The 27,272-nt window shown below is 35.5% G+C and overlaps 1 protein-coding gene across 10 annotated transcripts in view; it reads left to right on the top strand.

The window, feature by feature from the left end:
• Myo10A (unconventional myosin 10A) overlaps window positions 1–27,272 on the top strand; it is a 744,055-nt gene that overhangs the window by 412,163 nt on the left and 304,620 nt on the right. For 7 of the 10 annotated variants that reach the window (XM_081732073.1, XM_081732074.1, XM_081732068.1 and 4 more), the window contains 9 exons: window positions 363–601; window positions 995–1,189; window positions 2,018–2,176; window positions 5,432–5,577; window positions 7,353–7,584; window positions 11,279–11,471; window positions 15,107–15,248; window positions 19,637–19,855; window positions 25,812–26,056. In XM_081732073.1, the coding sequence (XP_081588199.1) occupies window positions 363–601; window positions 995–1,189; window positions 2,018–2,176; window positions 5,432–5,577; window positions 7,353–7,584; window positions 11,279–11,471; window positions 15,107–15,248; window positions 19,637–19,855; window positions 25,812–26,056 (1,770 nt within the window). The remainder of the gene's footprint in view (window positions 1–362; window positions 602–994; window positions 1,190–2,017; window positions 2,177–5,431; window positions 5,578–7,352; window positions 7,585–11,278; window positions 11,472–15,106; window positions 15,249–19,636; window positions 19,856–25,811; window positions 26,057–27,272) is intronic. The other 3 variants (XM_081732067.1, XM_081732071.1, XM_081732070.1) reach the window with 3 other exon arrangements.

The following is a 27,272-nucleotide window of genomic DNA, read 5'->3' as shown; positions in this document are numbered from 1 at the left end:
GAACCATAAAAGTGAAAGCACATATTCATTTATTTCATATTTCGTAGAGCCATATTTCATTCATTCTGAGTCATATTTCGTTGAGCCATAAACCAAAACTTCTTCCCAATTCTGATAATTTTTGCAAGGTAATACAAAAGAAAAATTAAAAATAGAGAAAGTTGTAAACCATCTAAGTAGACGCCATATTGAAGTTTGACAGGTCACATTTTTTTCTTATCACCTCTACATGATAAAGCATGTCAGCGAAAGAATTTATGATTTTTTTTTTTTTTTTGGAAAAGCTGTCTATTTTTTAGTCTGTGCATCATGCATTATATCTGTAGTTACGTATATAATATTTAAATATAACTCTCTTCCAGGACCAACCCAGCAAACTTCGAAACATTGGTTTGTCTCAGAGTCGTTTGAATGAACGTTACCATTCAATGGAGAAGATGGAAGTGCCAATGCTAGTACATAATAAGGAGTACATGACGAAGGACGAAGTCATAGAGGAGGCTTTGGAATCCATATCTCAGAGAGGAGAAAATAAAGTTGAAGCCAATGAAAAGCCATGGAATAAATATGGCCTCAGCGACAGAAGTGCTCTTAATGATAGGTAATCATTTCTTTCATTTTATTTCTATTTACAATGCTTCTTCCTATTCTCAGTTGATGCTACATTTTTTTTAAAATTTCAATTAGTTGCAAGTAATTATGGATAAAACGAATAAATGTTTCTTATAAAATGAATCAACATTGATAAATTTAATATATAATTATCATTCCACTTATCACTTTTGTATATTTCCGCCCAAAAGCGCTGTTTCAATCCGACAGGGTTCTTTTTCAACTGTTTCTTAAGGAATAACTAAGAAAAAGGAACTGGAATTAAATCAAAATTAAAAGGAAAACCTGATGATTCTGTCCTTACTAATAAATAAATGTCAGCGATTAAATTCTTGTCTAGCAGAATATAGACTTATTTGTGCCTATGTTGTAATTGTTGCAGATATTTCTCGAAAGAAGACTATCCCGATGGCTCAAAGACAGCAGATACTCGGTCTGAGATATGTAGTGAGGTGAGCTCGAATATCAGAGCTGTTGAAGAATTCGACAGAAGACGTCGCCAGCCTCCATCGGAATCGTCTCCCAAGAGAAGGACGTCATCTGAATTTGAGAACTATGGCGACAAAGATGATTTTGGGTATGAACTTTATCTTCTTTTATTCTTTCTCTATCAGTAAGGCATTTTCTTACATACACACGTCCGCTGGACGTTCAAGGAACGTTAGTTCCGTGATATTGAGATGTTCACAAAACTTTTTTTTTTTTTTTTCAGTGAATTTTCCATAGATATTTTGAGAAAATATAGATGTCGTCTTATGTTCTGAAAACGAAACCTTCTTAATTTCTTTGGAACATTCCTGTGGTCTTTACTGGTTAATCACAGGGCGACTTTTGGCCATTCAAATGTATTGTCCCGTGACAACCACATCCTTTTGAATTCCAAGGGAAATCCCATGGATATTTCAGTTATCCTTAAAGTTTCTATTGTGACAAGCACACCTCATTCAAATCTAAGGGAAATTCCGTAGATTTTCCATTATCTTTAAAGTTTCAACTGTGACAGACATATCCCATTGAAATCCAAAGGAAATCCCGTGGATATTTCCATAATCCTTGAAGTTTCTACTGTGACAGACACATCTTGTTAAAATCCAAGGGAAATTCCATGGATATTTTCATTATCCTTAAAGTTTCCTGAGATAAAAATGGTACATGTGGGACATCCATAGGACATCTCGTAGACATGTGCTATGTGGGTTAAGTAAATACTTTTAAAAACTGTCTTTATGCTGTGTATTTAATGGTTTAAAGATAATTTGCTAGGACCATTACAATATACGTACAAATTAAAATGTTTTTGTATACAGATAAAATAACCGTATTTCTGTTTTTTTACAAAATTTGAAGTTATTCGCCATTAATTGTATTACATGGATTTATTGTCTTTTTCTGTATTTACGTACAGAGGTCACAAACAACTGAATGGCCACGTCAATGGTTCTGGATTAGAATTACCTACGGTCTCAAATGGAAACTGTGACCTTCCTGATTTTGAATACCCTGAGGTCGCCAGCCAAACAAGAAGTGAGGATGACAAAGGAAGCTATTTACGAGGACATCCAAGGTAATTTTTGTGTTTGTGTTTAGAATCTCGAATTCTATAAAGGGATGAAGCATTGCGAAAAATAGTAATACGAGTTTTGTTTTATGGTAAACGTAAACTTAAAGTTGATTTTGAAGTATTGAGATATTGATTCGTGGTAGGAAGAATACAAAACTACTGAGAAATCAGTAACTGAGCGGTTAGTGTTCTCGCCTTTGGTGCAGAAGAACTGGCTTCGATTCTTAGAATGAATACGTGTTCAGCCTCCAAATTAAGCTGTTTATTAATGAAAAATAAAATTGAAAGGAAATAAAATATTTAGTTTAACGTCCCACGATTATGTACCAAGGCTAAGGAAGACGGTGGTGATGAGAAATGTATGAGGTGGTGGAATGAAGAAAGTAGGAGGAAACGGGGAAAACCCCGAGAAAATCCATGTACACGGTGTTTGTCCGCCACAAAACTTACTTGGCGCGACCTAGGATCGAACCAGAGATCCCACGCACCAGAAGTGAACGCTCTACTACTGAGCTACCACAGCCTCACTTGTATATTAATGTCTCATATAGATTCGATAATGAAAAAAAAAAAAACTATAAATTCCAGACAAATAAATTATTCGAACTCAAAAGGAGTGTTTCAACACAGTTTTATTATAATTTACAAATTTTTGAATGTTGAAAATGGAAAAAAAACATACTATATCATACTATAAGAATTCAACCATATTAAAATTTACTTTTATTCATTTGTGAAATAGTTCTCAAACAGAAAGAGCAAAGATTTAATCAACATTTCTAAATTAGAATATTGCTCTTTTTGATCATTTCTCTATTCAAGGAAGATCTGTGATCATGTATTAAATTATATAATGAAAAATGTCTTCCATTTTATCCTTGTGTTCTAAAATTGGTGCCCACGGACTAGAGAGCACTATTCTACAAGTCAAAATAAAGCGAACAATATATATAATTATATTCCATTTGGATCGTCGTCTGGAGACGCGAAATGCACTGTGTGGCAACGTCGCAGATAAAGAACCTCAGGGAAGATCTACCAATCAATTAAATAGTTACATCGGTTCTTTCCAGATGTCAGTTAAAGTCGATGAACGTTGAGGCTAGCGCCATTTATTTTATTAGCTTAACAATCGGTGTAATTGCTTAATGGATCTTTAGAGCAATGCTAATGGTTCCAAATTAATCTGCGACGTTGCCACATAGTGAAATTTTCATTCCCCATAGTGGCTGGAGGAGGCTCCGGAAGGAATATCATTATATAGCATTTTCGCTTTATTTTAACCTGAATAATAGCGCTCTGTTGTCCGTAGCCGCCATTTTTAGAACACCCGATATGTATATAATTGTTGCAACTCTCTTAACTGAAAGGTTCTGTAAACGTGAGTTTGTACAAAAGACGAATGGTCTCTGAAATCATGAAAAAATAAATTTGTACATGATTGGTCTCTGGATACTGGTCTCTGGATTGAAAATGGATACTTTCAAATATCTAGGATCAATATTAACAGACGAAAATCATATTCACGAAGAAATTAAATGTCGACTAAAAGCAGGGAATTCGTGTTACTATTCGGTTCAAAATCTCTTGTCGTCGCGAATTCTGTCGAAAAATTTGAAACTTAAAATATACAAAACGATAATCATGCTTGTTGTTCTGTATGGTTGCGAAACATGGTCGCTTACTCTGAGGGAAGAAAGACCGAAAGTATTTGAGAACAAGCTCCTGAGACGAATATTCGGACCCAAGAGGAACAGGAATGGGGAATGGCGGAAATTTCATAAAGAGGAACTACATAATTTATACGGTTTACCCAATATTGTTAAGTCTAGGAGGCTTAGGTGGGCAGGTCATGTAGCTAGAATGGAAGAAAGTAGAAAAGCTTTCAAAGTCTTGACTGGAAAACCAAGCAGAAGACGACCATTAGGTAGACCTATGCGCAGATGGAAAAACAATATTAAGATGGATCTCGCAGAGATAGAAATACAAAGTAGAAACTGAATCTAATTGGCTAAGGATAGAAGTCAGTGGAGAGCTTTTGTGAAAGCGGCATTGAACCTCCGGGTTCCATAGACCTTAGAGTTAGTTAGTTAGTTAGATTGGTCTCTCTGAAATCGCGAAAAATAAGTATTCAAATTCATAATTATATACCATGTTTACATAAAGCTAAATATCTAAATATTCATTTTTTTCTAAAAGAAAATCTGAACCTTTCTTTATAATTAATAGAAGAACTCCTTCTAAATATAACATTAACGAATCTTTAATTCAGTAATCCTAAGAATTTAAATTATTCGTAAGATTATTTATACGTAATAATTTATTTAAGTGTCATTTTTATACGTAATAATTTATTTAAGTGTCATTTTTATACGTAATAATTTATTTAAGAATATATTGTGACTGTTTTCCATTTAACCACAGAGAAATAAAGTGTGTATATATTTTTGATTTATTCCTCTATGGTAGAATGGAAAACAATCAAAGTTACGCTTAAAATGTGCATGAGAGCTAATAAATCAAACAGATCTAAGCTGTGTCTTAATATAAAATTGTTTATGTATAAGCCAACAAGTAACTAACAATATTTGTATAATAATATTTTGTTATAATCCTGTAGACCTTGATATAAGTAAGGTGGGAATGTGGGCTCCCGAAATACTTCCCAGTTAAGCTCCGCACCCAGAAATTTTTGTTGGGGTCCATTACTACAAGGCAGTACGTCTATGTAGTATTGAACGTGTATTATTCTGCATCTGAAAAGAAGATAAGTAATTGAAAAATACTTCCAGCTATATTTTCAGAAAAAATGGTGGAACTAGGTTGTTTCTACGAGATAAAGAATACAGATGTAGTGTAAGACCAAATTTCCATGCTACTTCAATCATTTTACAGTTAAACATGTATAGTTGATTGAGAAAATGTACAAATGTATGTTGAGTTAGGACTTTTTTTGGGTGGGTGGGGGGGATAGAGGTCCGAACCCGGTGTATCCCCCGTGGGTGCGCCGTTGTTGTACCTGCTAAGGCAGTTCTGTTGTTGATTAGCTAAAAGGCCAAGTTGAAAATGTAACAGTATATTACATTATACCTAAATTGTATAGAGTAAAATACTTTCTTCAAGAAAGCTACCTTGAAGGCAGTCAAGTATAGTCCGTTTATCTTTATTCAGATATTTGTATTTTGGTCCTGAATGTTTGAAAGAAAAATGCTAACAGTAAATGAATAATGTTTAATTTTTATATCTTTATTGTCGTAGGTTTATTAAGTCGCAGTATGCTGGCAAGAGAGCTGCTCCTGGAAGTCATTCAAGTCGAGCGTACATCGAAACAAGAAACTCTGAGAAGTCAGATTATGGAGCAAAATCATCTGCTTTGTCCGACACGAGTGAGGCACCTTCTCTAGGTGGGTAGGAACAAACATAGTATTACATATAGCATGTAGTGGTACTTTATCGTGTCCGTAAATCATACATATATAACGTTGGACATACTTGCTTCTCAGGTCAGCCATCTTTCGATTGGTTTGACGTAGCTTTGTGCTCTTCCTTATCCTGAGCCAGACTTTTCATTTCCATATACTTTTCTTCCTTACATCTATTATTGTTTCACACAGCTTTCCACTCTTCCTTATCCTGAGCCAGACTTTTCATTTCCATATACTTTTCTTCCTTACATCTTCAATTATTGTTTCACACAGCTTTCCACTCTTCCTTATCCTGAGCCAGACTTTTCATTTCCATATACTTTTCTTCCTTACATCTATTATTGTTTCACACAGCTTTCCACTCTTCCTTATCCTGAGCCAGACTTTTCATTTCCATATACTTTTCTTCCTTACATCTTCAATTATTGTTTCACACAGCTTTCCACTCTTCCTTATCCTGAGCCAGACTTTTCATTTCCATATACTTTTTCTTCCTTACATCTTCTATTATTATTTCACTCAGTTTTCCACTCTTCCCTATTCTTACCCAGATTTTCATTTTCATGTACTTTTTCTCCCCTATATCTTGTATTATTTAGTCCATATATTTCAATCGCGACCTTCTTTTGGGTTTATTTCCTTTCTATTGAATATATTCGTTCGAAGAAATGAGAAGATACGTTTTTTGGACACATAACAATAATGATACGCTTTACTACGAATATATTGTATTTAAACTTTACATGTAGAATGATTCAAAAGGTCCTTTACTCTTTACTACGAATTTACTGTATTTTAATCTTAAATATAGAATGGTTTAATAAGATCTTTATTCTTTACAACAACCCTATATTTTTTGTAATAAATTGTCATGGAAGCTTCAACGACGAAAACTGTTGAACTTCCATACGTCAGCGAAATGAATTTAAAAGTAAATAAAGCATGGACAACACACCAGAAGCCATTTCAGTTTAACTTTCAACTTCTCAACTGTTCACTTGTATACAAAATTATTGATTCATTCTTCTTTATATTTCGACTGTTATCAAGCATAATCTCGTTTTAAAAAATGTACATGAAAAACAAGAAAAACAGCAACATACACTACAATGTTGTTCCCAGATTTTCTGCCTCACTTTGAATATTTCTAGAGTCTACACAATAACAGTCTTCTTTTAAAAAAATCTTAATCGGAATTACAATATTAGTACAGAATATTTTCCTTTTTTCTTTTATTATTTTTATTGTTATTTATTTATATTTTATTTTATTTATTTATTATTATTGTTTGTTGTAATTTTGCAAAACTTAAAATGATTTACTCTTAGTAATTGGAAGGTAGTTTTGTGTACATAAGATATTAGCTACTTAAAAAAAAAAAAACACAATTATTATATATTTATTAATTTTTTGAACAGTTTTAAACAGGGGCGTCATTTCACCCTTCGGTTGAGGGGGGCAAGAGCACCACCGACATAAGATTTTTACGTTTTGTACTAGTATATTAGTAGACAATCGATTAAAGTATATGTATTCCTCAAATTCTGGGGGGGGGGGGCAATTGCCCCCTCCTGCCCTCCCTAAATGACGCCCCTGGTTTTAAAGTCTATATACACAGCAACTTTATACACAACAAATTAGTATAAAACAGATGAGAATTTCAGCAGTGCCACATGGTATTCCCAAACGCTTCCTTTTCCTTTTGCTTTCTTGGAAGATTTAAACTGTTTCTAATACTTGTTTTCTTCTTGCAGCATCCCACGTGAGGCGAGTCCGAGTTCCATCTCAGGCGTCAGATGTAGATCAATTTTTAGACGATCTGTTTATGCCTGTATTGGATGGAAATTTGGATGAACTGTCTGATGCTAGATCACTTGCCGCATCCATTAAAGGTGGTGGGGAGAGAAAGGTTTCAACAAACAGTCGTTTTGATGATTCTGTGGACGATGAAGTAGCCACACTCACAGGGTCTGTCTCTGGAATGAAGTAAGTGGAAAATTGTATTTTAGAATATAATAGACGATATATATATACCTTAGTATAAATACATTTTAGAAACATTTCTATAGAATAAACTCCGTTTCCATTATTTTAATCGAATATCCAGAAGTCTTAGATTGTAATGTAATACCAAGTCATTGGTAATGATGGCTACTGTAAGATGAAGTCATGAGTAATGGTTAATGTAAGACGAAGTCGTAATTAATGATGGTTAATGAAAGACAAAGTCGTAGGTGATGGTTAATGTAAGGCGAAGTCATCATTAATGATAGTTAATGTAAGACAAAGTCGTAGGTAATGATGGGTAGTGTGAACGTTTTCAGTAGGATAAAATTAAAAGTGGATAAACGTCTTGTTTTGTTGTAGTATACTTTTCCCCTCAAAAGTAGAGAGTTGATTTTTCTTTAGCTTTACTAAATTCGAATAATTCTGACTAGTTTCAAAACTCAAACCTAAAACAACATTACGAACTGTCCATATTAGTCAACAATAAAAAAAAAAAAAAAAAAAAACTTTTAAATGTAGTTCATACCGAATAAATAAAAATATTATAAGAAACCCAAGTAGTTCATTTATCGGTAACATTTAGGCTTATTTGACAGCTTTTACATCAGCAATGCAACCATCCTAAATGTGATATATATATATTTTCTAAAAATATTTTAGTTGAGTAACTTATTAAAATTGTATAACTTTAGTTCTGTAACTTATAATGGATCGTGTGTATAATAGTTCTAATTATTGTAGTGAGTGCAGACTTTCTGAAACGAATTAGTTATTGACATAGCATGTAAATTTTGGAAGTTTTTGAAAACCAATATTTCTGAGAAGTTTGGAATCTAGATAATAATTAAAACTATAATTTTTCTGGGAATTAATAAATATATACCTTGATCGGACATAAATATTATGGTCCTGGTGTAATGGAACCGTTGGTTGGCTACTTTCAGTTTGATACAGTGTAGACAAAGTTATTGTGAGACAGTTGGCGAATTACTTGAATTAAAAAGCAGCAAACTCTGGCGTTGATAATTGAAGATATTCACGATAATAGAGTGAATATCTTTTGCCTTACATTGCCCAACTAAAATAGGCATCTCGTAGACTAAGGCCTTCTACATGTTCTAAGGTTTCTGAACATTAAATCTTATTAATCGTTGAAAGAATTTGCCTTAGAAAGATGTTTTATTTCTTTTCATAACATATTGTTATATCACGTGTATAAACCACACCTTTTATTTTCCCAGGGGGGGTTTCAGAAAGAAATATTCCTGTTTATAAGCCGCAGCTAGTTTAAAAAATTGCATGAATACATGTAAATTCATTTATATTAAAATAACATGCTACAATTGTTTCCATTTTTTTAGCAAATCGTATAACTAGCTATTGAAAACGGTTTTTTTCCTCTTTATTTAGCAAGAGAAGAACTGAAACTGGGAGTGTTGGAATAGATATGTATTATCGAACCTAGTGTTCAGTTGTGAAATATTCCTTTCTTGTTTGTTTTATTGATTGTATTGGATCCATGTCAAAAATTAGTAAGTTTATTCGAAGGAATCTGAAGCAAGGAACCTCTCCATTGTAGCAAAAGGATAACTGTGTGGTTTGATTGATTATTCTGGAATTGGTGGTTCTGTAACAAATGATTTTGGCTTTTCATATGATCATTTACTAACTAACTAACTAACTCTATGGCCTATGGAACCCGGAGGTTCAATGCCGCGTTCACAAAAGCTCTCCACTGACTTCTATCCTTAGCTAACTGGATCCAGTTTCTACTTTGTATTCCAATCTCTGCGAGATCCATCTTAATATTGTCCTCCCATCTGCGCCTAGGTCTTCCTAATGGTCGTTTTCCGATTGGTCTTCCAGTTAAGATTTTGAAAGCGTTCCTACTTTCTTCCATCTTGGCTACATGACCTGTCCACCTAAGCCTCCTAGACTTGACGACCCTAACAATGTTGGGTGAACCATATAAATTATGAAGTTCCTCGTTATGAAGTTTCCGCCATTCCCCACTCCCGTTCCTCTTGGGTCCGAATATACGCGTCAGGATCTTGTTCTCAAATACTTTCAGTCTATGTTCTTCCCTCAGAGTAAGTGACCATGTTTCGCAGCCATACAAAACAACAGGCATGATTATCGTTTTGTATATTTTAAGCTTCAAATTCCTCAACAGAATTCGCGACGACAAGAGATTTTGAACCGAATAGTAACACGAATTCCCTGCTTTTAATCGACATTTAATTTCTTCGTGGATATGATTTTCCTCTGTTAATATTGATCCTAGATATTTGAAACGATCCACTTTATCAAAAGTATTATTTAATATTTTAATGCATCTATAATTTGCTGTATTACGGTTCCGACGCACTTCCATGTATTTAGTTTTCTCTGCATTTAGAAACCCATGTCCCTGCAAGCGTTTAATAAGATCTCTGCATTTCTTTCTATTGTTTTCCTATCATCCCCTATTAAATTTACATCATCAGCATATGCCATAACCTGGTGAATACCGTTCAACTCTAGGCCCTGGTTGCTATCTTTGATTTTCCTTATAGCGTATTCCAGAACGAAGTTAAATAATAATGGCGACAACGCATCTCCTTGTTTCAGGCCATTTTCGACGTGAAAGCTCGAGGACAAAAATTTTCCTACCCGGACTTTACTTTGGGATTCATTTAAACATATCTTAATTAATCTAATTAGCTTTCTCGGTATTCCAAGTTCTGTAAGAACGTTGTATAATGTTTCTCTCCTAACCGGGTCGTACGCCTTTCTAAAATCAATAAATGGCTGATGTACCGGGGTATTGTATTCCCACTTTTTTTCGAGTATTTGGCGAATGGTAAATATTTGGTCGATAGTTGATCGATTTCGTCTAAATCCGCACTGATAATCTCCAATAATTTCATCTGCGTATGGGGTCAGTCTTGCTAATAGAATATTTGAAAGGATTTTATAGGATGTTGACAGAAGAGAAATGCCTCGATAATTATTACTATTCTTAGCAATTACCGGTTCTGACGTATTATATTTAGTAGCTTGAATCAGAATAAATGGTTTAAGACAACTAACTAATCGAGTTATTTTCGTACGACTGCACAAGCTCATAGAAATAACCCAACAACAATAGTATCATAAAGAGTAAAACTAATCCTTAATTGTTGGATCAAAAAAGCCATTATATTTTACTTTAAAATTTTCTTGTAGGCCTTATATCTGGAGAACCACATATAATGTAGCTGTAGCCAAACTCAAACTATCACTTAACTCAGTATTCCTAAAATTCTTGTTTGATTATATCTATTTGGTTGTCCTTTTTCAGGGTGCTGGAAACATTGCCTCGTTAGGTAAACTATCTTGAACTTTAGCAAAAATATAATTTATTTTAAGATGATTGTGAAATAAAATCTGCCATTCCTGAAGTTTTAGGAAATATGAGAAGTTGATTTCAAGGTTTTACAGATTGAGCAATTAAATTTGCTATTAAGGAATTTATATTCGATGACCTCTCTCACTTTCTTCGGTCCATGATTTGAAAGTTAAGGACGGCTTTCTCTTCCTTTAGTATAGAGCTCCTTTGTCCTTATAATCACTTGTAATTGTTGTGCTTTCCGTACATGTGAGTCTGACTAGGTGAACATACTTTTCATTTGTTGCGTTCTTTTTCTATCAGATTGCAAGATGGGAAGCCTGTAAGAAGAAAATCTATTTTGAACCAGAACCAAGTACAAAATGTGGATGACTATATAACTGATCTATTTCGACCGATCTTTGTGAATAACAGTATCAAGAAGTTAACGAAAGCATCAACGTTGGCAGAGGCTATCAAAGGTGGAGGAAAAGGAGTCGGTGGAATAGAGACACAAGTAAGTCTGTTTACTTCACTATATAAAATTTCTATTTGCTATAATTTTTATACTTTCGAAAGGTGAAAGGAGAGGGAAAAAGTATGCAAGGTGTCTATCAGTCACGAATGTCACAAAGAAGTCACGAAATCAGAAAACGGTCATGAAAATCAAGAAAAGTCACGAAATTTAGCTTTTGGGTCACGATTTTTTTTTTTTTTTTTTTTTTTTTTATCTGTACAAATATAAATACAGACTGGAAAATCTTGTTCTTTAAAACATCAAAATATACAACCAAAGATGTCTATGGTTGCCTTTAGATGCTACCAAATCGCTAGCAAAGCACGCTTCTATCGCATGCATGAAAATTCGGCCTAATTCGCACCCAAATTCCCTCGTGAAGATGTTCCGAAATTTTATGGTTTGGTAAAGAAAAGGTCACGAAAAAGTCACGAAATTTCATTTTGGAATTTTAGTAGACACCCTAGTATGGTAATAAAAAAAGAAATAAAATTAAAAAATAACGATTTCAATTAATGATTTTAAGTTCCATGGCCCCCCCTTAAAAGTGATTTTTGGGTACAGAAGAGGCAATTTAATCTCTTCTATCACCCAAAATCAGTTACTGCTTAATTGTAATCAACAATAGAATAGCGTGTGAAGAATACAGTACCTTATTTTGGGTGGTAGGAGATAGAGGTCGGAAGGTATGACACCGAAAGTTTCACTCTTGAAAATCCCAGCTGTTAGATTTTAGAACAAGATTTTTCCTACCAGACTGAAACTTGTGATGGTGCTCTAATTACCAGGGGACAGAGATCGAAAGATGTGACGAACATTCTTCAACATTCCAATTAAGGAGAACCGGCCTACTAGACCGGAAACACATCATTGGGAGCCGTAGGCGCTTGGGGTCCATATTTGTTTTTTAATATCTGATGTCAGTTCTTGGTGGAAAATGATGCTTTAGCTGGTAGCTTAAATGACAAAGAATCCACTTGCAAGCGAGAGGTCTGGATTCACATCTCCGCCAATCCAGTTATAAGATTTTTTGGTGTTTTTATTACTACTCAGTCGAGTAGAATAGATTAGAAGCTTACTCATCTCTAGTTTTTATTATTATTATTATTTTTAACAAGCAATTGATTCCATCAAGTACTGTATATATAAATAAATTCCTTTTTGTTTAATGACAGGTAAAATTGCCCCTTTCCGTCATTCTTCGTGTTTGCTCCTGCACTACTACTTATTGCAGTAGTGCAGGACTCTCTGCCTTTAGGATTGATCATCGATAAGTTATACATCAGTTTGCTTACTGCGAAAATTTCTCGTTTATGTATATAACTTCCCCTGATATTATTGAGGAACTTTTTAAAAAAATAAATATGAAAAAGTTCTTTCCCTGTATTTTTCTAAACATAGGAATCTACAGAGTGGTTCAAAAGTGACCAAACATCCAAATAATACTGGAACGATCGATCTGTGTGTTTGATATGGAAGAGGAGGGCAAATACAACAATACGTGAGAGGACCTCGGCTTCCATTGACAATTGTGCCATACTTATGACAAAATTGCGTATCAGAAAAGCTAAAATTTGTTCCATCGTAAAAATCGAAAAATGTCCATAATTTTGTTATGAATAAACATAAAACAAAAGTAATTACAATGATGTCTTTCTGAGAGCATGCATTACCAGAAAATGGTATACTCTATAGTTTTATTTAAGAATTGTAACTTAAATTCCATATGGTGGATTTCGAGATGGCCGCTAAGGTCTTAATGTGATCCGCCGTGTTTACGTGTTTACTCCCCCTTATCACACTTATAGAATTTGACTTCATGTTTTTCTAAGCCCATCGAATTTTATTTGGATATTTTCACACTTTTAGATCACCCTGCGTAACTCTGAAGTGAACAATAGTATTAGTCCTCTCCACTGGTTTAGTATCCAATACGCACGGCTTTGGTGCACTGGATCTCGGGTTCGATTTATTGTGGGAGAGCATTAAATTCATTAAAGTGGTTTGAATTCATCTTAAACTGTAGGTCCATGTCTGAAATAGCCTTGATGGTGAAATGGGATGCTAAACTTCAACAAACAAGCTAACAATATTGAATAAGAATGAAGCAATTTCTCATCATTTTTTTTTTTTTTTTTTTTTTTTAATTTTGGCTTGCTTTTATTTCTATATTTTGATATAACTTAAGTAATTGAGAAATCCTTTATAAGATATGTGATCAAAAAATACTAACAAATATTAATTTCGTTACTATGGAGATTGAGAAGTGGAAGGAAATCAAACCTGGTAATGAAAGCTAAGATCTTCAGTGCCTTTTTTGTAACATAAATCATTAAATGGTAGTCAGTTGAAAGGCACATCTAATTATAATTATCGTATAACTTATCTGATTGTGATTTCTGAAAATTCCTTGCACTTCCAAGTTTTCGGCCGTCCTCTGGAGCCTTGTTCACGGAGTATAAAAATAGTAAAAGTAATAAAAGAATCAATTAAATCTAAAGAAATTAATTCACCCGGGAGCAGAAACACCTTGTCGATTGCGGGGCCGCAGTGGCTCAGTGGTAGAGCGTTCACCTCTGGTGCTAGGGGTCTCGGGTTCAAACCCTGCTCCCGCCAAGTGAACTTTGGTGGACAAACACCGTGTGCGTGGGTTTTCTCGGGGTTCTCCCGTTTCCTCCCACTTTCTTCATTCCACCATTTCATTCATTACTCATCATCACCGTCTCCTTTAGCCTAACCGGCATAACCGTGGGACATAAAACTCAAAAATTTCATTTCATTTCATTTCACCTTGTCGATTGCTGCCAGTCACTCTTCAAATTACCACCTCAATGCTGCGACCAGCATTTGACCTCCGCAACGATCGACCATTATTTGACGTGTGACCGGCAGCAATCAACCATTACTTGACATGTGACGGGCAGCAATCGACCAATACTTGACATGTAATTGGCAGCAATCAACCATTTTTGATATGTGACCGGCAACACTTACCCTTATTTGACGTGTGACTGGCAACAATCGACCATTATTTTAACCACAGCAACAATCGACGATTATTTGACGTGTGACCGGCAGCAATCGACCATTAATTAACCACAACAATCGACGATTATATGACGTGTGACTGGCAGCAATTGACCATTATTTTATGTGTGGCTATCAGCAATCGATGATTATTTGACGTGTGGCCGGCAGTAATCGACCATTATTTGACATGTGACCGGCAGCAATCGTTCATTACTTAACATGTGACTAGCAGCAATTGACCTTATTGGACATGTGATTGGCAGCAATCGACCATTATTTGACGTGTGGCTGGCTGGCAGCAATCGACCATTATTTGACATGTGACCGGCAGCAATCGGCCAGGTATTTCTGCACTGCTCTTCACATTTCTTTATATTTTCTTGATGTTTTTATTACTTTTTCTCCTAGTTTTTCATCCTCTGTGAACAAGGTTCTACGGGAAAGCCAAAACCTTGAAAAAATAATTAATTTTCAGGAATTAGAATTTCAAGTAAATGAAATGATAATTAAAATTTCTGAGCTTCAACACATATTGTCTGTAATTGTAAATAAGCTATTGACATTGTTAAAAAAATAGACATTAAGAATTATGTTTTTATTTTCAGCAAACTCAAACGCAGCCAGCGTTTGGTTTTACTCCAATTGCTGGGATGACATCCCCGACCCCTGTGATGTCTGGAATGATGTCGGGGATGATGTCACCTCCGCCAATGATGATGCCCACTGTCCCTGTCTACACGCCAGCAGGTAAGTTAGTGGGTATTGCTATCTTTCTTTGAGTGACAGCTTTCAATAATAGTCTAACTAATAAAACATAAGAAGTGTTCTTGTAATCCAGTTGGCGCTTGTCTTATTGATTGGTTTATCTACTATCGCTGTTATTTGTGCTTCGTATTAGTTGTTAGTTTCTTTTAAAAAAACATTTTAGTTCTGCTTTACTCGTCAATTTGTTGTTACAATTTGTTTACGCCCGCATCATATTCATTTGTGTAAACAGTTTATAGATTTAATAGCCATAACTGTATATATTGTTCTTTAAAAAGTTTAACTTTAACTGACCAATTTTTCAATAGTAGTGGGATTAGTGATAACTAACGCTTAAATGGGGAAAAAAATCAAAATATACGAGGGAGGATCAGAAACTAAGTTTACAAGGCTGATATTTCTGGAATTTAGTCTGTTATAGAGTAATGAGTAGTGTGTGGTAATTTTGATACATGAAATTGGTAACTATGCAGAGTTTCAGCCACCCGCCACTTACGGCGTTAGTTGTATGTAAACACAAATGGCGACTCGTTTGGAAACCTGGTCTTGCGAAGAAGTCCGCTGTGTTATTCGATTTCTGTGGGCGAAACATGTAACCGCGGCTAAAATTCACTGGCAGCTGGTAGAGGTTTACGGAGACACTATAATGTCTCGTCAGCATGTCGTAGAATGGTGTCAAAAGTGTGCGGGTGGTAGAGAAAATATCACTGACGAAGAACACAGTAGCTGACCCAGCAAGGCATCAACAGATTTGAACACAGCTCGCGTGGAGGAGCTTGATTCAGGACAATGAGAAAATCGTGTTATGACATCTGATGGCAGAATTGTGCGTGTCGTTCGGAAGGACCTAGGAGGCCGTCGCTTCGCTTTAGACGAAGATGTGAAAGCTTCGTGACAACGTGGCTGAACGCGCAAGGACAGGATTTTTACCAGGAGGGAATCTTCAATCGCATCCCACGATGCGACAGTTGCCTAACCTAATGTATGTACTATCTGTTGGCTGTATTGGTTGTATGAAATAATACATACACGTTTTACTGCAGGCTTTGTAACATTACTTTCTGATTACTCCTCGTATATACGCAACTATATACATAAATTTGTAATTATATTGATTAATATCTGAAAAATTAAAGAAAATACCAATCAGAATGTGAAGGAAAATGTATCTCTAAAAATACTGTTATATAAACTTCATATAAAGGTGGGGAAAATATTAAGAGAATCAGCTTTTTAGTTTAGTAATTTTGATTATCGTAAAAGCGGTCTTCATTAAGAAGAAACAGCAAAATAGAGCAGATCTCTCTCTCTCTCGCAATCCCTGTTTAAAATTTGAAAGTGGAATACCACAGGGATCTATTCGTAGCCCACTTCATTTTCTTTTTAACATTAATAATTAGTGCATTGCTATTGGTACCTGTTAAAGTTTTTAAATTGGTATTCTTTTCAGTCTAAGATAAATGTTAGGAAAAAGGGACGAAATCTTTCACAATAAAATTTATATTATTTTCTTCATCCAGATTTTTATGGACTTTTAGAGAAATGTATTTTATGTGTTTCTCAAGTTAGTTATTTCTGTAGAGTAGGTGGTCAGATTATCACATTAAAAGTGTGTTAAATTTTGCATTTTTAAAATGAATTTCAAATATTCATTTATATAAAACTCTCTGTAGCATTATTAAAATGTTATCATCAATATTTAATTATATTAATTCATGATTGCGTAATGTTGCAATGTATGATTAACTATACTATATGATATAAATTTAAGATTAAACTAATTCTTGCCTTAGAAGAAAAAAACTTTCCTGAATAAACATGTATTATATTAATGCAGAAACAAATAATGGTGTTTGTATAATAAAATGTTTTATGTATATTAGAAAAATTAACTCTCAACATTTTGAAAATAAATAAAATTTTAGCGTTTTAGTATTAGATTAAGCTTAAGTGCTTGCTTTATTCTTATATTACTCGTAAACTCTTGTGTATAGTTCCCTTGAACCTCTTGTGACATGCTTTTAGGAAGTAGAGATTTAACTTCTTTATATTTCTGCTGTGTTGTACATTCTTATATTTGTAATTTGTATTATAGCTTGCTGCATGTTCAAGCATAAGCATGCTATTTTACGTGAACTGCTTTTCAGTTTTGTCTTCCCTCGGACAGAATAATTGTATTTACAGTGGAACATTTTGAAGTCCATTCTGAGATTTTAGGAGTGAAGTTCTCAAGAATCATATTAAAGATTTACTGAAACAGTCGTGCCCTCAAGACAGAGGGAGGGTGTCATTAAACGGTGTGGAGTACTTACGCCATCTTTGTTTCTTTATCCCATTGATTTAAATCAGTGGCGAATCTAGAAGATAAAAACTGGGGAGGGCTGAAGCCAGAACCCAAACTATGATAAGTATATATCATGAGCTTGCTGTAAACTTTCAAATATATATATATATATAAGCTTAAATTATTTTTGTCATTAGGGCCGCGGTGGCTCAGTGGTAGAGCGTTCATCTCTGGTGCTTGGGGTCCCGGGTTCGACCCCCTTAGCCCCGAGGGGGGCGCGGTGGCTCAGTGGTAGAGCGTTCACCTCTGGTGCTTGGGGTCCCGGGTTCGATCCCAGCCCCCGCCAAGTGAACTTTGTGGTGGACAAACACCGTGCTCGTGGGTTTTCTCGGGGTTCTCCCGTTTCCTCCCACTTTCTTCATTCCACCATTTCACTCATCTCTCATAATCACCGTCTCCTTTAGCCTAACCGGCATAACCGTGGGACGTAAAACTCAAAGATTTCATTTCATTTTTCCCCTTAGCCCCGCCAAATGAACTTTGGGATGGACAAACCGTGTGAGTGGGTTTCCTCGGGGTTCTCCCGTTTCCTTCATTCCACCATTTCATTCATTACTCATCATCACCGTCTCCTTTAGCCTAACCGGCATAAGCGTGGGACGTAAAACTCAAAAATTTCATTTCATTTTTTATTTTTGTCATTCAAACAACTGGGGGCGTAGCCTCCCGGCCCCGAGCTAGATCCACCATTGATATAAATGAAGAATTATTTTTCTGGTTTCTTTGAAATAGACCAGAATTTCAATTATGTGATTTTATTGATATTCAAAGAGTGAAAAAGTGCGTGACTGGATCGGGACTTGAACCCAGGATTTTCGGCTTACCGTGCCGATTCGTTAAGCACTACACTATCCAGTCCGCTCCCAGAACAGCCATACACTCTCTCACTCTTGAAGACGGTGTTCTTTCACTCAGATCACATGACTTGTACTATAACTTCCTCTTCTGCTTGGCCAATGCAGTGTTAATCGTTAATACAACCATGAGAAGTGTTCTGAATTTTGACACAAGACTACTACGGATTATTTGAATTTACACTATTTTGATGGGAAAAGTAGTTTCGGTTCACGAACAGTGTTACCGAACGGATTAAGTTCGTAGCCTTAACCAGGAATAATTTGTTTCAACTATACATATACAGGGTCTGCCAAAAAGAATTCTGTATTTGGAGAGGGCGCTGTGTTAGTTGTAATGGGGATACGGCGGCGATTGAGGGAGTGTCGATCGATAGCGGTATACGTGCCATTTTTACTAGTCGCAATGGTGTGGCGCGGTAAACATCGTGCGTTTGTTGTGATTACTACTCAGTGGGCATTTCGCATTTGGTTCGGACTTGGCCGACATAATTCTATTCCGGATAGAAAAACTATTCAAATTTGGGTATCAAATTTTAGAGCAATAGGTTCTGCACTCAGAAAAAAAGTCGTCTGGGCGATCTCGGACGGTAACAACGACGGAAAGTGTGGCACGTGTGAGATCATCCATTCAGCAATCTCCAAAGCTTCAGCACTTAAACAGGTCGTCCAGACTACATTTTTTTTTTGGGGGGGGGGGGTGTCAGTGCAAAATCTGTTGCTTTAAAGTTTGATACCGGAACTTGAATAGTTTTCGTATCCGGAACAGAATCATGTTGGCCAAGTCCGAACCGAATGCGAAATGCTCGCTGAGTAGTAATCACCGAATATGCTCCTCCACAACAAACGCACGATGCTTACCGCGCTACGCCATTGCGACAGCTGAAAATGGCACGTATACCGCTATTGATCGATACCCCCTCCGCCGCCGTGCCCCCATCACAACTCAAACAGCGCCCTATCCAAATATGGATGGTGTTTTTGCCGGATCTTGTATAAGTCAAAAACTGTAAATGCAATTGTTAAATTTATTCCAAATTGAAAAAGTTACCCCTCTCCTACTCCTTTAAATTCCGTTGATTTGTTCTTGAAACTGGAAAGCAGTTCTGTCAAATGTTTATGTGTTTGTTTTGTAACCTTTCTGTACAAAGACCCTTGTTTCCGTATTGTAGCTCAATCTGCAGGTATGAATCCCAGTGGCGGTGTTCAGCCAATGCCTAGTGGAATCACCTCCCCTCTCCTGTTCTCACCACCCTTAAACATCAACCAAAGCATGCAAGGTTTTGCCTTCCCTTATCAGTCCACCCCTATTAATCAAGAGCCATCAGCAAGTGGAGTCACTTCCCCTATGTCTTACCCCTATATGCCAGTTCCAATATACAACATGCAAGGTAGGTTTGAGTTAATGTATAGATATACCTTCTTACATATAAACTGTGTATGACGTGCGTGGAAATGTTTGTATGCATGCGTGAATGAAGTATGTGTGTAATTGAAGTAGAACAAAATCTGCTACCTGCTTTTTTTTTAAGTAATATTTTCTAAACTGTAGGTAGAATGTATTTTAATGCTTTAACTTGTAATAAAAACTTCAAAGTAGATTAATTTGGTTGTAAAGGGTTGGCTAAGTCTGGAGTCAATGTAAGAATAGATAAACAGCGTATTACTTCTTGAAAACGTGCTTTACCTGTCCGCCTAATTGGTTACTTTCTAGTTTAACAATCCTTTCAGTACAGAAGCTAAATGAGATGTGAACCCTATAGCTTAACTTGAAATTCGAACCATATGGGCTCCCACTGGAATTGAATGTATGTCTTTCGCGCTGAAAGTGTGTCTTCTAACCATATAGCCATGAGCAGACTACTGATTAGGCATTCAAAAGTGCATGGTTTGAAACATCCCGCTGTTTCTTTGAATTAACTTCAGAATGTAAATAGTTATTTAAATGGTTATCCTCTCTCGGAAATGTAATTCAGATGTGGCAACACATTTCGGAAGCGTAATTTAAATATGGCACCACATTTCACAACCGTGGTAGCAGTTGTGGATTTTTAGCCAATCATGAGATCTATATAACTGAAAGCAGGCAACAGAAATGAAACATATTGTGAAATGTGTTGGAAACTCCGACGAACTACTGTTACAGTAACATCAAATAAAACTTAACACCCAATTTTGTGAGTACGGTTGATTGGTTAGATTGGTTAGTGTTCTTAGCAGCACAGAGGCAGTGTGAGATATAGACCTACAGTTTAATGTGGAATTCGAACGATCATAATATGTTAAAATGTCAAGGTGGAGTCCGAACTACATGAGCTCCCATCGTAAATCGAACCCCGGAACCCCGTCCACCAAAGGCGCGCACACTAGTCATTAAACCAATAGGGAGGAGTATGTGAGTTGCGACATATGTATTTCTTCAATGAGCAGAATTGAGATATTTTATTGGATTAGCAAGTCTCTTACAAAAGGCTTCTAATGACTACAATAAGTGTGACACTTTAATTACGACAAATAATTTAGTTCTCTCGTGAAATTATATTTACTTTTTCTCTTTTTAATATTTTTTGTTAAAATACTATTCATTTCTAACTTTTCGTATTTCCCTGATTTGTAAGCATGCCTGGAGTATGAAATTTGTACATCGTAAAACATAATTTGCTTCAATTAATTTATACACGAAATGGTCTCTCATTAGAAGGGTAGCTCTACCTTCCTATTCAATGATCATTTAAAATTAACAAAGTAATTGGATTCAGAGGAAAAATCATTTTATCAATTCTAAACATATAACTGTTGGAAAAGTAAAACTACTGTGCGTTTTAATTCGATAGGTTATGCCTCATTCCAGTAGTAGATATACGTTGTTGTAATGTAATTTAAAATGAAATGAAATCTCTTAAGTTTTACGTCCCATGGTTATGCCGGTTAGACTAAAGGAGACAGTGATGATGAGAGATGAGTGAAATGGTGGAATGAAAAAAGTGAGAGGAAACGGGAGAACTCCGAGAAAACCCACGAGCACGGTGTTTGTCCACCACAAAGTCCACACGGCGCGAGCTGGGATCGAACCAGGGACCCCAAGCACCGGAGATGAACGCTCTACCACTGAGCCACCGCGCCCCCGTAATGTAATTTATTCATAAAAAGTATTTAGTGTTGCAATGATGAAGGCTCATTGTGGTTACTGAAATAATATGCCTCTGTTTTCTGTTTTATATAGTAAGTATGATTGGCTAAATTATATATATATATATATATATATATATAAACTTAGCCCATGGGTGCGATACGTACTGAAGTACGTATACAGGTTTGGGAGGCAGTGTGGATGACTCAGTGGTAGAGCGCTTACCTCTTGTGTGGGGTCCCTGATTCGATTCCCAGCCAAGTAAGTGTGGTGGGCAACATCGTGTCCGTGGATTTTCTCGGGGTTCTCCCGTTTCCTTCCACATTCTTATTCCCCCAGTTCTTTTATATTCATTCACTAGCCTTAATCATCCGTCTCTCTTAGCCTAAAGAGCATTACGTGGGACGTTAAACTTAAAGATTTTTTCATTTTAATTCTTTTCGTAAACAGGTTTCACAACAGCCTCTTTTTCCCTTTAGTTTGTTCGTCTTTTACACAAAGAAGACTTATTTCTACTCTGTTTTTTAGTGGCACAGTAATCGGAAAAGAATAATCAAACCTACAATCTTCAAAGCCATTTTACACCACAATCATGAACAACCAACAACCCTATTTATAAAGCAGAAACATCTCAGTCTTTGAGCAACGTTAATATACAAACTTCAAAACATTTAGGGGCTACGGGTTGCATAAACATCTAGGCTAAATTATTTTGATTCACTTAATCCTTATTATAAAAAGCAAGATGTCTCATTCTGTCAGTCACGCTAATTTGCTAATAGTTCACAGTTAGGCTAATAGTTGTCGCTACGTAAGCTTTCACATACCTGACGCCAAGAGATATCGCAAGGGTGGAGGTAATTGAGCTGAGCGAAGCGAAGCTCTTATACTCGGGTTAGCCATTTGGTTGTCCGCGAACTCCTCCTAGACCGTTTGGCCGATCTCAACCAAACTTAGCACGCTGATAGAGTATGTCGTGCTGAGTGACAACATAGGTCGAAATCAAAAATCCGATGTACCATCGAGGAATAATCACCGAAAAACGCTTCCTGATTACGTAGTTTAAGCTCGCTCAGCTCATTTCATTGCAATCGGGTATATCCATTGCATTCCTAGTTTACAGATGAGCTGAAAACTTGCTGGAAATAATTAGCGATAATAATAATAATAATAATAATAATAATAATAATAATAATAATAATAATAATAATAATAATAACGAAACAAAAGTGTAAGAGAATATGAATAGTTTATAATTGAAAGTACGAACCTAACATTTTCCTGGTGAAACTGAGGAAGAACCTTGGAGAAACCTCATGTAGGACAACCTTTAACAGGATTCGAGCTTATGATGTTTCAGTTTTTAAGTAGGGGTCTCTAAAATCTCTTGTTGATTCCAGACTGAGTCACCTATTATGTGTGGGTAAAAGTACAAAGCCAAGGTGGTGGTCAGTTCTTTTGAATGTGACTATACTTTGAGGAGATGGTAGTGTAATTAATACTTAACAGTATATTTCTTTTTGTTACGTGTTCTAACATTAAATATGGAAATTTTTTAGTTCTACTTAAAAAAAAAATACTAATACCATACGTCCGCTGCAGTTTCTTTCTTATATAAATCTTTAATATTGTAATTTTGTTTTATAATTATCTCCGATATTGCTTTTTTCTCCTATCTTTTTCTAACTCTTCTTCGTTACTGTTCCTTCCATCCATCTAATTTCTCCGTTCTTCTCCATACTCATATGTACGTGGAACGTTTGTTGTCGCTTTACATTGCTTTCTTGAAATAACATTTTTTCTGACCTAATTAGTATCATATACGGATTTTGTTAATTTTTTGTTGTTGTTATTGATTGCTTCTTCAGGGGCCTTCAGAATACGCTCCCCCTTCCCCTCATGAGTGCATCTTTCCTCAATTTTCGTCCTTAATTTTGTTCGTGCTTCGAACTTCATTGATCTTGTCTTTTTTAACACTTGTTTTCTCCCTCATATTTCTAATTTCTGATATGGTTACTTTATATTACTTTATAATGCGTAGTGATACCCTTATTTATATGCATAATTAACTGTGTATTTTGCTTCTTATTCCCATCACGTTGGTCTAGTGGCTCGAGCATGTGCCTTTGGTGCACGTGGTCTCGGGTTCGATTCCCGATCGGAGAGTACGAAAAATATAATTTCACAATGATTCACTTTCATTTATCATCTGTTTCCCTTAGCATAGAGGGTATAACCGTCGAACGTAAAACTAAAAATTTTCCTTCCATTTCTTTTTTCTTTCTTTTATTGCTTTTTTCTTTCTTTCTTTCTTTCTTTCTTTCTTTCTTTCTTTCTTTCTTTCTTTCTTTCTTTCTTTCTTTCTTTCTGTCTTTCTTTCTTTCTTTCTTTCTTTCTTTCTTTCTGTCTTTCTTTCTATCTTTCTTTCTGTCTTTCTTTCTTTCTGTCTGTCTTGCTTTCTTTCTGTCTTTCTGTCTGTCTTTCTTGCTTGCTTTCTTTCTTGCTTTATTTCTTTCTGTCTTGCTTTCTTGCTTTGTTTTGTTTAGTTTAGAGTATCTTTTCAACAACCAGGAAATATAAAACGTGCATCTCCAGTTTATGGTGGAATCCAAAACATCGTAATGGGTTTAAATTTCAATGATTTCACACCGGGAATCGAACCTGTAACCACGTACATCAAAGGCATGAGCGCTAGCCACTAGACCAGCGGGAATGGCATTAACTGCGTATTTATATATGTGTCTCTAAATGTATTTATATATGTCTCTAAAATGTCTTTATGTTCCGTAGATATACTAGCACTTTAATAATTGTATGATGTATAATTACAATTATACTCTTAAAACGATTACAAGCAATTAATTTTTTCGAACCGGCAGGTCACATTCGTAACACCAAGTTATCTATTAATAAAATCAGCCTTTGTACCAAATGTGACGTGATTGTATTGCAAAAATGTAAGGTAATAGTGCCTGATTACGAATTAAGCATTATCCATATTCGTAATGAAACGTGATAACACGTAATGACTTCCATCAAATAGCTGTGAGTCTATTGTCTTTGTGTGTCAACAGTTACTCTCTTAACCAGTCGGGTCATAAAAACACAGTTATCAGTGGTTAGTTCTTGTGTGCTCAAGAGACGAAGTGCATAGGTTGTTCCTAGCTTAGTGTTTCGGGATTAATTATTATTAATTTAAATATTATTATTATTATTATTATTATTATTATTATTATTATTATTATTATTATTATTATTATTATTATTATTATTATTATTATTATTATTATTATTATTTTAGACTCATATGAGTAAACAAAATTCTTTAGATTGTGAATCTGTTTTGTTTCTTGGGATGCAAAGTGCTATTTCGCAAATATTCTTCGTGAAAGATGTTGATCGACATAATATTTAATTATTGTTAGATACAGTTTAGGTATTCCTCGTGAGATATGTTAAATTCAATCGTTGGCTATTGTTAGATACATTTAGATATTTTTCATGAAAGATGTTGAATTAGTAGGGTGGTGTTTAGCTTTCCTTTCCAGCACGGAGGCTATATAAAGCGTAGTCCTACATTTTAAGGTGAAATCTAAACCACCAGATTTCAAGACTTGCCAGCGCGAATAATATCCCAGACATGTGATCAAATGGGAGCGCGCTAGCTAGATGTTGAAGTTAAGTTGGTATGGTGTTAGGCTATTACTAGATACATTAGGACATACGTCCAAATAGATGTTGGTATTGAAGAATTGTAATTAAATTACTGCATTGTGCATTGTTAGTATAATCTAAATAAGTCATATCTATGAAAGGTAAAATAGTACATGTATCGGAAATGATGTCCTTTATTGTTATCCATGGCGTCAGTCTGGTTCTCGGTAGAAGCTTATAGTATAATCCAAGGGCGCCCATGTTGTGGTTTCCAAGGGGGGGGACAAGTATAAGCGACATTTCAAATGTAGTCTCAAATTTTGCGGTAACTATTCTAAAATATCTATTGGGTTTTCGATCTTCCGAAGCACAATTTCCTCTAAAGGGGGGGGGGGGGCGAGCGCCGCACCTTGCCCCCCCTGATGGGCGCCCTTGGTATAATCAAATATTAAACATCCGTTTTCTTAGTCTTTGTTTTTGTTTGGTAAGTGGATAAAAAAAATACTTTAACTTCGAAACGCTTAAGTTTAGTCGATTGAAATATTGTCCGTCATTCTTTTAAGCAGGTTTCAGCTTACCAACATTTCCAATGCCAGCACAAAATATTCAAGGCGTTCAAGGCATGGACGCCAGCCAAATGGTGGCCTACCAGCAAAATTTACAGAGGGCCTTCTTGCAGTCAGCGATGGCACAGAATATCCAGATCCAGCAGCAGCTTCTAGCACAGAATCAAGCTCTTCAACAGCTTTTGCAGCAGCAACAGCCACAGCCGCAGCAGCCTACGCAGCAACAGCAAACGCAACAGCCTGTAAGATTTATTTTATTTTTATCTTATTTTGTATTGAATACCATTAAGGTTGGTTTAAAGGGACAAGTTTTGCCGATAGGTGTCACTACATAGTCTTCGTATCTCTCTGATGTTTTTTTTTTTTTCTTTCACGAAAATTCACGATTTCTCTTACAAATTTCAACCTAGAGACTTCAGATTTTTAGAGAACGAACTTCATAGCCCATTGAAGGCAACAATCTGTGCCGATTTTTATTTAAAAATTTCGATTGTTGAAATGGATATCCAAACCTTTAACAATGGAACTTTCAGCAATGAAGAAAATTCTAAATAAAAAAATCGGCACGAATTGTTGTCTTCGATGGGTTATGAAGTTCCTTCTCTAAAAATGTGAAGTTTCTAGGTTGAAATTTGTAAGAGAAATTGTAAATCTTCGTGAAAGGTAAAAAAATACTTGAGAGAGATATGAAGATATAGTGACATCTATCGGCAAAATTTGCCCGTTTGCATCAACCTTAAACTAGATAATGCTTGTTGGTTTCAAATTAACAAACAATTAACATCCTAATAGCTGGGGTGGGGAGCGACTGGAAGGGAACATGGTTGCTAACGGAACTTCTAACGATAGTTGTTCTTTCTGAATTCTTCTGTCTTAGTTTTTTACTGATGCTGTCTTCTCTTTAAAAACAAGTTTGTCGAGTTGAAAGAATACTGCTACTTTGTAATAAGCATGAAAATTAAACAGACAACTTCCTATTTTCAATTTCTCGTAGCAGTTTATACGTATCTCGTGAATTCGTTCGAAAACATCATATCAAATTGTGTTTATACTTAAAAAAACGATACGAAATACCTGCACCATCTTTATTTTAGCCAATTTGATTTATGGGGAGAATTATTTTAATCCTATTTCATTAATTTTATTAATTATCCCTCTCTTTTAGGGCATAATCTTGCGTTAAACTTAAATTTAGTTTCGTTTCGTTTCCAAAATCATTGTTTGCTCCAAATTTTGGCAGATATTTTATTAAATTGCCATAGAAATTGATTTACAAGTAAACGTCATGTTTGGATGACTCGAGTTGCTGCCCGATACATATGTGATAGAGTAGTACTAAGTGTGTTCAATAAATCAGGGAAGTTTTAGATGCAAAGCTCAAAGGGTTTAGGAGATACAGCCACTAGAACGTCACATGGAGGTACATGTTATAGCCCTAATACATAGTCCAAAACATAA

Source organism: Thermobia domestica, chromosome 11 (genome assembly GCF_964235325.1).
Source record: "Thermobia domestica chromosome 11, izTheDome1.hap1.1, whole genome shotgun sequence".
Classification (NCBI taxonomy): domain Eukaryota; kingdom Metazoa; phylum Arthropoda; class Insecta; order Zygentoma; family Lepismatidae; genus Thermobia; species Thermobia domestica.
The sequence above is the reverse complement of the archived record's forward strand: the minus strand, read 5'-3'. Positions and strand labels throughout refer to the sequence as shown.